General features: G+C 40.6%; 1 protein-coding gene across 2 annotated transcripts in view; it reads left to right on the forward strand.

Moving 5' to 3' along the window:
* Window positions 1-12,563, forward strand: part of EPM2A (EPM2A glucan phosphatase, laforin) — a 410,272-nt gene that overhangs the window by 333,902 nt on the left and 63,807 nt on the right. For both annotated transcript variants that reach the window (XM_073627740.1, XM_073627739.1), the window contains exons 3-4: window positions 2,200-2,374; window positions 4,196-4,437. In XM_073627740.1, the coding sequence (XP_073483841.1) occupies window positions 2,200-2,374; window positions 4,196-4,437 (417 nt within the window). The remainder of the gene's footprint in view (window positions 1-2,199; window positions 2,375-4,195; window positions 4,438-12,563) is intronic.

Consider the following 12,563-nt stretch of genomic DNA (forward strand, 5'->3'; position numbering starts at 1 on the left):
TTTGCTTCTACTCTTCATATGTCTTTATACTCTGTACTGTTCTATAAGTGGAGCAATACTGCAATGGAAAATTCCATTGGAATAAGTGGTGAAAAATACATATTCAGAGATAAGGAAAAAATACACTTCATAAACATATCAGGTAAGCTTAATACGTATTGAGACCTATGTTTATTTAGTTTTTAGCCTTGAATTGAATAAGTACTGGAACCTGTGCTGGTTACAATTAATCACAGCAAATATGCATGTTGCCATTTGAACCAAAACTGTTTGAGTGTGACAGTGATTGATGTGCAGTATTTTTTAAAGGATGAGAAGTCCTGCTTACTGTGAGTGGATATACTGGAGTGTTTTATTTTTGGATTTGAGATTATCAGATACCTTTTGACACTGTGACTAGATTCCACAGGTTGTAATGACAATATTTGTTTGCTTGTAATAGATTTAAGGCTTCCTTATACCTGTAAAGATTGTGAATGGTTTTGTCCATGGAGTAGATTATCTTTTTAGAAGTTTTATGTGAAATATGATAAAACTATTTGTGTTGTCCTACATATTAGGCCTGTTGTTATAGTTTACTTACCATATACTTAAAATACAGTTTTTGAGCCTCGTACACACGATCTGATTGTTGGCCAACCGAGCGTCTGATTTTTGTCCAAAGGGCGTGTGCCAGGAACTTGTCTTGCATACTAACGTTACACAATTGTTGGCCAACAAACACGAACGTAGTGATGTACTACGAGGAATTTCAGCTCTTAAGGGCCACCCCTTGGGCCCCCTCTGCTAATTTTGTATTTGGTGAGCATTGATTCCGAGCATGCATGTATGTACTTTCGACTTTTGTGTGACGGACTTGTGTACTGACGATACAAAAATCAGACAACAGACCGTTGTCCGCCGAAAATTTACTAGCCTGCCATCCAACATTTGTTGGCCGAAAGTTGGACAACAATTGTCTGAAGGAGTGTACTAACGGTCTGATTTTAGGACAACAGTCTGTCAACAGACAATCCCCTGCCAACAATCGGATCGTGTGTATGAGGCTTTCGTGTGCTTTATGTATTTTTTTCCAGATCTGTACAATAATCCCATGTGAAACCTTGCTTCTGTGCGGGAGCTTCAAGTAATAAAGACCAGTCACTGCTGTTTCAAGTAATAAAGATCGGTCACTGCTGCTTCAAGTAATAAACACCGGTCACTGCTGCTTCAAGTAATAAAGACCGGTCACTGCTGCTTCAAGTAATAAAGACTGGTCACTGCTGCTTCAAGTAATAAAGACTGGTCTCTTCTGCTCTCTCCCCTTGCGCAGGGTGACTGGTCTTGTCTCTGCCTCCTCCTGTAGTTTTTTGCAGGCAACCAGTGGTGGGTGGAGCCTGCTGGGCACCTCCCAGAACTCTGCTTTCTGCACAAGTTATGTGCAGCCAGTGATGATGTCACTGCTACTTTTACAAGGTAATATCCAAGTTTCCAAAGGCATTTACTGTTATGCCGTGTACACACGTGCGGACTTTTCGGCATCAAAGGTTCAACTGTCTTTCCGACGGACTTTCAACGGACTTTTGATGGACTTCCGATGGACTTTCGAACGAACGGACTTGCCTACACACCATCACACCAAAGTCCGACGGATTTGTATGTGATGACGTACGACCAGACTAAAATAAGGAAGTTGAAAGCCAGTAGCCAATAGCTGCCCTAGCGTTGGTTTTTGTCCATCGGACTAGCATACAGAGGAGCGGATTTTTCGACCGGACTCGAGTCCGTCGGAAAGATTTGAAACATGTCTCAAAATCTGAAAAACCAAATCTGAAGTCTGTCTCATTTTCGACCGAAAAAGTCCGCAGCAGGTCCGATGAAGCCCACACACGGTCGAATTGTCCGACGAATTAGTTCCGTCAGACAAGTTTGGTCGAAAAGTCCGGCCGTGTGTACACGGCATAAGTGGATTTATATTGAGGAATATATTTAAATGCATCTATACCTGGAGTTAAGCTTTAAGCAGTACTCGTCTAATATATTACAGTGTTTCTTACTTTAACAAAGAAATACATTGTACTTAGAAGTACATTACAAATCAATTAGTCCAAAATCAGTATATTTTCCTTTAAGACTGCAGTAACTATTTGCCACTACTTATTGAAAAACAACTAAATATTTAATGTTGTTAGTTCTCCTTTATGTGTTCTTTATACTTAGGTAATGGACCTCACCATGACCGATGTTGTACTTATGATGAGAGCAATATAGTTGATGGCGCTTATTGCTATCCAATAGGGCACTGGATTGAAACTACTGGCCATACAGATGAAATGAAGCACACTACAAACTTCTATTTTCACATCGCTGACAATCAAGCAATGCACTTTTCCAGGTACTAGAAATTCAAAGACTAGTATGAGTAGGGCAACAAGTTAGAATGGACACTGTTCTTGGCTAATTTAAGTTAACTTGATTATTTTTTTTTAAGAGAAACAAAGTAAACATTTTGAATCATCATTGTTTTATTTACCAGAAAAATATTTTTGGTGAGATTTGCGCATTTTTATTTACTTGCTGTGCCATATTTGTATATATTTTTATTTGAAAGAAAAGAGCAGTAAAGCACAGTCACTGTGTGGTGTTATTAAGCAGGAAGCAGATCCTGCATTTGTAATGAGCAAATATATACCTTCAAATCAATATATATTTATTATAACTGTAATATGAAGCACTGTGCAAAAGTTTTAGGCACTTGTGAAAAATGCTGTAAAGTAAGAATGCTTTCAAAAAGCATTGAATTAAAAGTTTTGATTTATTAACAATCTACAAAGTGCAGGAACAGAAAACAAAGTATATCTAATGAATATTTGGTGTGGCCATCCTTTGCTTTTAAAACAGCGTCAGTTCTCCTAGGTACACATGAGCACAGTTAAGGATTTTGTAGGCATTAGTCTAATGCATGATCAAACAATTTTATATCAGATCAGCAGGTTAACATGTAGGTTAGAATACAATCATAAATCAAACAGAATCAGCTGTGTAGGAGGAATTAACTAAGGCAGGCCATAGATAATGTGATTTTCTTTCCTGCAATCATGGCTATCAGGAAAGAAAATCGCTAGATTCCCCCATCAACACAGTCAGTGTTGATGGGAAATCCTGCCAGAGGAGCTATTGTGTTCTCCCAGTGGGGAAGAACACAGTGATTAATGCTAGCGGCTATAGCAGTTGCCAGCAGTTTAGATACTAATGGCTGTGTGTTGAGTTATTTTGAGGGGACAGCAAATTTACACTATTATACAAGCTGTACACTCACTACTTTACATTGTACAAAAGTGTCATTTCTTCAGTGTTGTCACATGAAAAGATATAATAAAATATTTACAAAAATGTGAGGAGTGTACTCACTTTTGCGAGAAACTGTGTGTGTGTGTATGTGTGTGTGTATATATATATATATATACACATTTGTGTTGAAAGAGAGGATTACTTTTCAGAAAGGCTTAAAGAGTATGTAAAGGCTTGTTTTAAAAATAACAAACAAACAAGCATGTCATACTTATCTCCTCTGTGCAGTTGGTTTTGTACAGAGTGGCCCCGATTCTCCTCTTCTGGGGTCCCTCAGCTGCGCTCCTGGCTCCACCTCTTCTCGAGTGCCCCATTGGAGAGCCGCTCTCCCTCGGGGCACTCGTGTGGCCGTCCATTGACACAGACAGCAGGACTCGGCCCCGCCCACCGGCTTCCGCGTCATTGGATTTGATTGACAGCAGTGGGAGCCAATGGCTGCGCTCCTATCAATCTATCCAATCAGGACCCTAGACACCGGCTGAAGCTGGTGTGCTCGTCCCTGTCACTGGAAAGACCTGTTTCAGGTAAGTAAAAGGGGGGCTCTTGGGGGCTGCTGCATCACAGGAAGTTTTTTTTACCTTAATGCATAGAATGTATTAAGGTGAAAAACCTTGAGGGTTTACAACCCCTTTAATTCATTCGGTACTAGAAAACGATCACCTTGTGATGAAACTGCTCCTTTCATGTATGTGGATTGTACTGTAAGCATGGGCAGTCTAGAAATTTTCATTAAGCTACATTTCATTAAGAAAGATGTCATCATACGCTGAAAATAAGGGGAGCATGAAAAATTGTGTAAATCATTTTGGCATAAAAGTGCAATTTTATTTTCATATGTTGACTATGCATCTGTGTATTTCAACAGAATACTGCCCAATATCTGGTTGGGAAGTTGTCCACGACAGTTGGAGCATGTTACTATCAAGATGAAGCATGAACTAAAAGTGACTGCTGTCTTAAACTTTCAAACTGAGTGGGACATCGTCCAGAACAGTAAAGGCTGCAATCGATATAATGAACCCATGAGCCCAGATACCCTTTTCATGTTGTATAAGGATGTTGGAATGACCTACATATGGATACCCACACCTGATATGAGTACAGAAGGTACATATACATTATGAATGTCAATTTTCTTATAACTCTGTGTTTACATACCAACCATTCACTAATCTAGCCAAATTAAAGTGGAACCCATAACAACTCGACAAAAATAATGTTCTTCATCAAGGAACATACATTTCACATTAATTATGCTACCAAAATTAGTGTGTGCTGTGAATTGCCTCCAGCATTGTTCCTGTTTCTTCTTCTCGGAGGCTGCCATTTTGCTGAAGCCCGGAGCCCCTGAGCAGTAGTAAATCTTTAGGTTGTCAGCAGATCAGCCTCTACAAATTTGGCACATTGCCTGACATAGAGCGCAACATAGCATGTGCAGAGCATTGTGAGAGTGTATTACTGGATTTTAAACAGTACTGGCACCAATTTTTAAATGTTTTACCTGCAAAAGGGGCCATTCTGAAATGATCTAGTAGGCCCTAATTCTCTGACTAAAGTTCCATTTTAAGGGCTAGAATTTCTTAGAGCCTGAGCCCCATCTATGATGCCTTTACTGCTGGAAATTACAAACACTTTAGGCTACTTTCACACTGAGGCACTTTACAGGCGTTTTAGCACTAAAAATAGCACCTGTAAAGCATCTCTCCTGTCACTCCAGTGTGAAACAATAAAAATATATAGTGCAGCGCTAAATATCGCAATCAATAATTAGAAATGTCCATAGATGGAAAAGAACAATAGATAACAATGGTGATGCAGGGTGCTTCATGCAAATCCAAAGTGCTCTTCAAACTGTGCTCCCCCTTATGCCAGTCAAACCGTTCACCTTGTTAAAGGGACCCCTGAACTAACAGGAAGGTCTCATACGCTTTCACCACTTTTTAGTGGTCAGGGTGGTAACTTGACTGGAAAGCTGGAACTCTCTTTAATAGGGCTCAACAATTTTCTTCCAAATTAGCATGGAATAAACAAAGAAAATACATAGTGCTCTCTGTATAGCTAAAAGTAATTCCTTTTATTAAAAAAGACAGGTACTCACATATATAGCTCTATGACCAGTGCTAGGCATTAAGGGGCGCATGTTAATTACAGATGACAATGATAAGGCAGCTGCAGCGACGTCTAAACCGGGATAAAACCAATCCGCACGCGTATCGTCTTATAGGACTTCCTCAGCGGTCTTAGGGTCCCCTAGGTCTAGTCAATGATTTATATAAAACCCCCTCATTCGGTCATCTGTTGCTAATTAATTCCCGAGTGGTGACCGTCCAATCGGAACGCACCACTCAGGAATAGGAAGTATACAAAGCTCTATGCTATTGCCGGTTGCCATAGTGATCAGCGTCGTGATGACACGACGCCAGATCACATGACTTCCTGCTTAAACAAGCACCCACCTCCTGAGTGTACATATGAGGCATCCATCCACTCCTAGAGGCTAACACTCAGGAGTGGGGCGTAGTTCAGTATGTAAATGAGGCGCAATCGCGTCATCGCGATGACGCGCCATCCGGTCATGTGACCGACTGCGTCAGTGGTTGCCTCCTTCCTGTATTCAAGACAGGCTGTGATAGGGTGAGGCTGGGTCACATGCTGCTGCCAGCCGCCCTTCAGCTGAGAAAAGTGTAAGCAAAGGAGGTGTGCTGTTATTTAGCCATACGTCAGCAGTAGGAAGTGTAAAAGTCGGAAAGTTTTTTTTTAAAAACTGCTCTAACATTATCATAAAAATAAAACTATTTAAAAATATGTACTTAGTAGACACTTCCCTGCAGCCACCTTTAACAATAAAATCATCATCCGTTATTCAAATAGACGATTGGCAATCCTATAATCACCAAAATAAAACCAAAAAACTTTACAATTATTAATAACTAATTATCGATCGGAAATAAAACAGTTCAAATCGAACTCGACATTAAGCCCCATGGGTACTCCAACATGTGTCTCATACACCCAGAAAGACTCACGGCGGCTTAATTGTCTGATGAAATTACCTCCTCTCCAGTGGGGTATAACCTTTTCTACTCCCCAAAATTTTAGTTTGGCAGGACTACGTTTGTGACATATTTTGAAATGTTTAGAGACATTGTGTGAGTCTAATCCTTTTTTAATATTGGTGATATGTTCGCCAATGCGGACATGCAAGGGTCGGGACGTTCTCCCCACGTATTGCAAGCCGCATTCGCATTCCATAATGTATACCACCCCTGCCGTGGAACATGTAATGAAGTCTTTGATCTGGTAGGTCCTCTTAGTTGCTGTAGCGATAAACTCTTTCCTTTTTTTAATGTTCCCCTAGCTTGTTTACAAGCTGGGCAACGTCCACAAGCATAGAAGCCTGTCAGGATGTTGGATATCCTATTTTCAGACACACGGGGTGGATCGATAACCCCTGGGGCTAGCTTATCTCTTAGGGATGGTGCCCTTTTATAAACAAACTGAGGACGTTCAGGGAGAACAGGGCCGAGTGTTTTATCCTGCTTCAAGATAGGTCAGTATTTGCGGACTATCTTTTCAAATTTTTTGTATTGGACGTTATAGTCCAAAACAATTCTAATATTCCCTGTTTTATCCTGTTTGACCCTAGGATCATTGGAAATCAGTGTCGTTCTGTCCATTATACGGACGGTCTCGATATGTTTCATAATATCCAATTTATTGTATCCCTTTTGCACAAAACGAGTCGATAGAACTTCCGACTGCGCAAGATATTCCTCCTCGTGTGTGCAATTCCGCCTAATGTGTACAAACTGTCCCTTCGGAATGTTGCACAACCATTGTAAATGGTGGCAACTTCCAAAGGGAATGTACGCATTGCGGTCCGTGGGTTTAAAGTGATTTTTCAACTCTAACCCGTTGTCTTTTATATGGATATCAAGATCCAAGTACGTGACATGGTCAATACCCACATTCCAGGAGAGGACAATATTTCTATTGTTCTCATCCAATTTTTTCATGAAAGTATCTAGGTTCAATCGATCACCATCCCAAATCATAATAATATCATCGATGTACCGTTGGTAACAGATGAGTTCAGGGGGTGTATTCTTATAAATCACTTCTTCCTCCCAGTGTGCCATAAAATAGTTGGCAACACTGGGAGCAAAGCGAGCCCCCGTTGCCACACCCCTTGTTTGAAGAAAAAACCGTCTATTGTACCAAAAGTAGTTTTTGGCCAAACAAAATCTCAAGCAATCTAAGATGTAATTTTAATAGAAAAGGTTATACCCCACTGGAGAGGAGGTAATTTCATCAGACAATTAAGCCGCCGTGAGTCTTTCTGGGTGTATGAGACACATGTTGGAGTACCCACGGGGCTTAATGTCGAGTTCGATTTGAACTGTTTTATTTCCAATCGATAATTAGTTATTAATAATTGTAAAGTTTTTTGGTTTTATTTTGGTGATTATAGGATTGCCAATCGTCTATTTGAATAACGGATGATGATTTTATTGTTAAAGGTGGCTGCAGGGAAGTGTCTACTAAGTACATATTTTTAAATAGTTTTATTTTTATGATAATGTTAGAGCAGTTTTTAAAAAAAAACTTTCCGAATATGATTCGGTTTGGGATTAATTAAACTTAGCAGTACTATATTTTGATTGTGGTTCGTTGACAGTGATCAGTTTAGTACTGTGGTGATAATTAGTCCAGTGTCCCAGTGTTATACAGAAAGCATAGGTGCATTGTTTTCCACCTCTGTTTACACTTCCTACTGCTGACGTATGGCTAAATAACATCACACCTCCTTTGCTTACACTTTTCTCAGCTGAAGGGTGGCTGGCAGCAGCATGTGACCCAGCCTCACCCTATCACAGCCTGTCTTGAATATAGGAAGGAGGCAACCACTGACGCAGTCGGTCACATGACCGGACGTCGCGTCATCGCGATGACGCGATTGCGCCTCATTTACATACTGAACTACGCCCCACTCCTGAGTGTTAGCCTCTAGGAGTGGATGGATGCCTCATATGTACACTCAGGAGGTGGGTGCTTGTTTAAGCAAGAAGTCATGTGATCTGGCATCGTGTCATAACGATGCTGATCACTATGGCAACCGGCAATAGCATAGAGCTTTGTATACTTCCTATTCCTGAGTGGTGCGTTCCGATTGGACTTTCACCACTCGGGAATTAATTAGCAACAGATGACCGAATGAGGGGGTTTTATATAAATTATTGACTAGACCTAGGGGACGCTAATACCGCTGAGGAAGTCCTATAGGACGATACGCGTGCGGATTGGTTTTATTCCGGTTTAGACGTCGCTGTAGCCGCCTTATCATTGTCATCTGTAATTAACATGCGCCTAAATGCCTAGCACTGGTTATAGTGCTATATATGTGAGTACCTGTCTTTTTTAATAAAAGGAATTACTTTTAGCTATACAGAGAGCACTATGTATTTTCTTTGTTTATTCCATGCTAATTTGGAAGAAAATTGTTGAGCCCTATTAAAGAGAGTTCCAGCTTTCCAGTCAAGTTACCACCCTGACCACTAAAAAGTGGTGAAAGCGTATGAGACCTTCCTGTTAGTTCAGGGGTCCCTTTAACAAGGTGAGCGGTTTGACTGGCAAAAGGGGGAGCACAGTTTGAAGAGCACTTTGGATTTGCATGAAGCACCCTGCATCACCGTTGTTATCTATTGGTCTTTTCCATCTATGGACATTTCTAATTATTGATTGCGATATTTAGCGCTGCACTATATATTTTTATTGCATTACATGAAAGGATTTATATATTTGCCTTTAGTGTTCAGCAGCTTGGATTTGTTTTGATGGTTTTTGCGCTGACTGTTCGTTTTTTGATTAACTCCAGTGTGAAAGCCCAAGTGCTTTCACACTGGCATGGTGCGCTTGCAGGACATCAAACAAGTCCTGCAAGCAGCATCTTTGGGGCACTTTAGGAGCGCTCTTAAAGCACCCCTGCACGTTGAAATCAATGCGCCTACAAAGCGATTAGGCAGCGGCGCTACATGGGCGCTATTAACCCCTTTATTGGCTTGCTAGCGGGAGCTAAAAAGCATCCCATTAGCGGCCGAAAAGCGCAGCTAGAATAACGTTAAAGCGCCGCTAAAAATATTGGCGCTTTACCATGATGCGCCCACCGCCTCAGTGTGAATACCCCTATGAACTTAAATAAATATGCTGGGGATCCTGTACAAAATTTGTCTCAAACTAAATATATAAAGTAAGTTGGCTTAAAGCAGCCTATAGAATTTTTTAAGTAATTTTATTTTGTATTTTTTTTATAACTTGTACCATACAACAACAATAAAAATGTGATTGGCCACTACAGACAAAGGAGCTGCAAGGGTATCTTTTCTGCTGGTCCTCCTATAACAAACAATTATTTCAGCATGATTCCCTTCCTGGGAAATTAATTAGTAACCCAATAAATGTAACTGAGAGAAGAGGAACTACTGCAGTGAGCATATAACATTAACCAAAAGTAAATAGATAGTAGGGGAATAATAGGAGCTTTAAATAATTAAAGATTAGTAATATTACATACAGTACATCCAATGTAAAACAGGTAATATCAACAAAGGGCTGACAGAAGTTCTAATTGAATTGTGCACATATACCCAGGTATTTATAGTTATTAATAGAGATACCGCCAGATGAATATTGCAGCAAAATCCCATTGCAGGGACCACTGAGGATGATCATGATGTAGTGTCTGTCTTGCTGTTGAAGGCCTGAAGACAGAATCAGTGATGATGGGGAGATCCTCCAATCATTGTTCAACTTGTGTGATACTAGAAATCAGGGTCAGCCTATCTACTTCTTAGCCGCTAATAGCTTCTTCTGCCATGCAACTGGACCTCTACCTACCTGTGGGTTGTCGGATGCCTAACCTGGCCTTAGCCAATGCTTGTTACTGAACCCTGAGCTAACACTAAGTATAGAATGCCAGACCAGAAGGGACAGGGTTAACTAGAATAAAAGGAGCTGCATATATACACTATAATACCAAAAGTATTGGGATACCTGCCTTTATACGCACATGAACTTTAATGGCATCCCAGTTTTAGTCCATAGGGTTCAATATTCACCCCTCCACCAAATGATTTGGACCAGTGCACAAACAAGGTCCATAAAGACATGGATGAGCAAGTTTGGGGTGGAAGAACTTGACTGGCCTGCACAGAGTCCTGACCTCAACCCGATAGAACACCTTTGGGATTAATTAGAGCGGAGACTGCGAGTCAGGCCTTCTTGTCAACATCAGTGCCTGATCATACAAATACACTTCTGGACGAATAGTCACACATTCCCATAGACACACTCCTAAACCTTGTGGACATCCTTCCCAGAAGAGTTGAAGCTGTTACAGCTGCAAATGGTGAGCCAACTTAATATTGAACCCTACGGACTGGGATGCCATTACAGACTAAAACTGGGATGCCATTAAAAGTTAATGCACGTGTAAAGGCAGGCGTCCCAATAATTTTGGTAATATAGTGTATCTCTGGGACTCTGTTGATGAGATACCTGTTTTTGATTTCTTGGATCTGCACATCTGCTCTGGCTATCATGGGGAGCTATGTTTGGTAGACTTGCCTAATTTTCTGTCTTGTTAAAAAGTAGTCACTCAAACCAAATTACCAATATTTTTGTGAGGTGAAGTGACCAAACATGCAGATCTAGAAGCCATTTTGTATCATATGCATAAGCAAAAGGTAAAGCTACATTTTCTGCAAGAAACCCATTTTACAGAATCCCACTCACCTATTTTAAAAATCTAGGCTTTTTCCTCTTTTGTCTTATGTGAGTAACAAGCCTGATAATAAACCTAAAGGGGTAGCTATTTGTATCCATGACTCTCTCCCCTTAAAGCGGTGTTCCGGACGAAATTTTACTTTTTAGATAAAAATACCCCTCATGCTTAATGTATTCTAGTAAAGGTATGCTGTAAAACAGATGAGATCCAACACATTTCGACATGCGGAGTAAGGGTCTTCTTCGGGGAAAGAAAGGAAAGGGCTGAAAGACTTCCATATAGCTATGAGCAATCTATAAGATTGATATAGAAATCATGATTATACATACAATATTATACAAGTATACAACAGTTTAAACAGTACAGATGCATATGTTTGTCACAAACTGACCTCACGTGTTTAACGTTTTATGCACTGGAGGTCAGTTGTTCAAGGCAATGACAGGAGAACGAGAGTGTCCACATGGAGAACAGCAAAGCGTCATGTCAGATGTGGCATCTCCCCGCATGGGGAGACTTAGGGGTGTACTCACTTTTGTTGCCAGTGGTTTAGACATTAATGGCTGTGTGTTGAGTTATTTTGAGGGGACAGCAAATTTGCACTGTTATACAAGCTGTACACTCACTACTTTACATTGTAGCAAAGTGTCATTTCTTCAGTGCTGTCAAATAAAAAGATATAATACAATATATACAAAAATGTGAGGGGTGTACTTACTTTTGTGAGGATATATATATATATATATATATATATGCACAGAAACAAGAGATATCATTTACAATTAGCATCTTTTAAAAAGTAATTACCTTTTGCAGGAGCTGCCCCATCAAATTACCCCCGTCAAAATTGCCACATCATACTGCCAGCATCAAATTTGCCCCATCATACTGCCACCATCAAAATTGCCCCATCAAATTGCCCCATCATATTGCCCCCATCAAAATTGCCCCATCATACTGCCACCACCAAAATTTCCCCATTATACTGCCCCCATCAAAATTGCCCCATCATACTGCCACCATCAAAATTGCCCCCATTATATTACCACCATCAAAACTGCCCCATCATACTGCCACAAGCAAAACTGCCTCATACTGCCACCATCAAAACTGCCCCATCCTATTGCCCTCCATCAAAATTGCCCCATCATACTGCCACCATCAAAATTGCCCCATCAAACTGCCCCATCATATTGCCCCATCAAAACTGCCCCATCGTATTGGCCCGTCATACTGCCACCATCAAAATTGCCCCATAGAAAACTGCCCCATCCTATTGCCCCCATCAAATTGCCCTCATCAAAGCTGCCCCCATCATACTGCCCAATCAAATTGCCCTCATCAAATTTGCCCCATAACTACTGCTACCATCAAAATTGCCTAATTATACTGCCCCCATCAAAATTTCCCCATCACATTGCCCCATCAAAATTGCCCCCATTATATTGCC

Source organism: Aquarana catesbeiana, linkage group LG04 (genome assembly GCF_042186555.1).
Source record: "Aquarana catesbeiana isolate 2022-GZ linkage group LG04, ASM4218655v1, whole genome shotgun sequence".
NCBI classification, from domain to species: domain Eukaryota; kingdom Metazoa; phylum Chordata; class Amphibia; order Anura; family Ranidae; genus Aquarana; species Aquarana catesbeiana.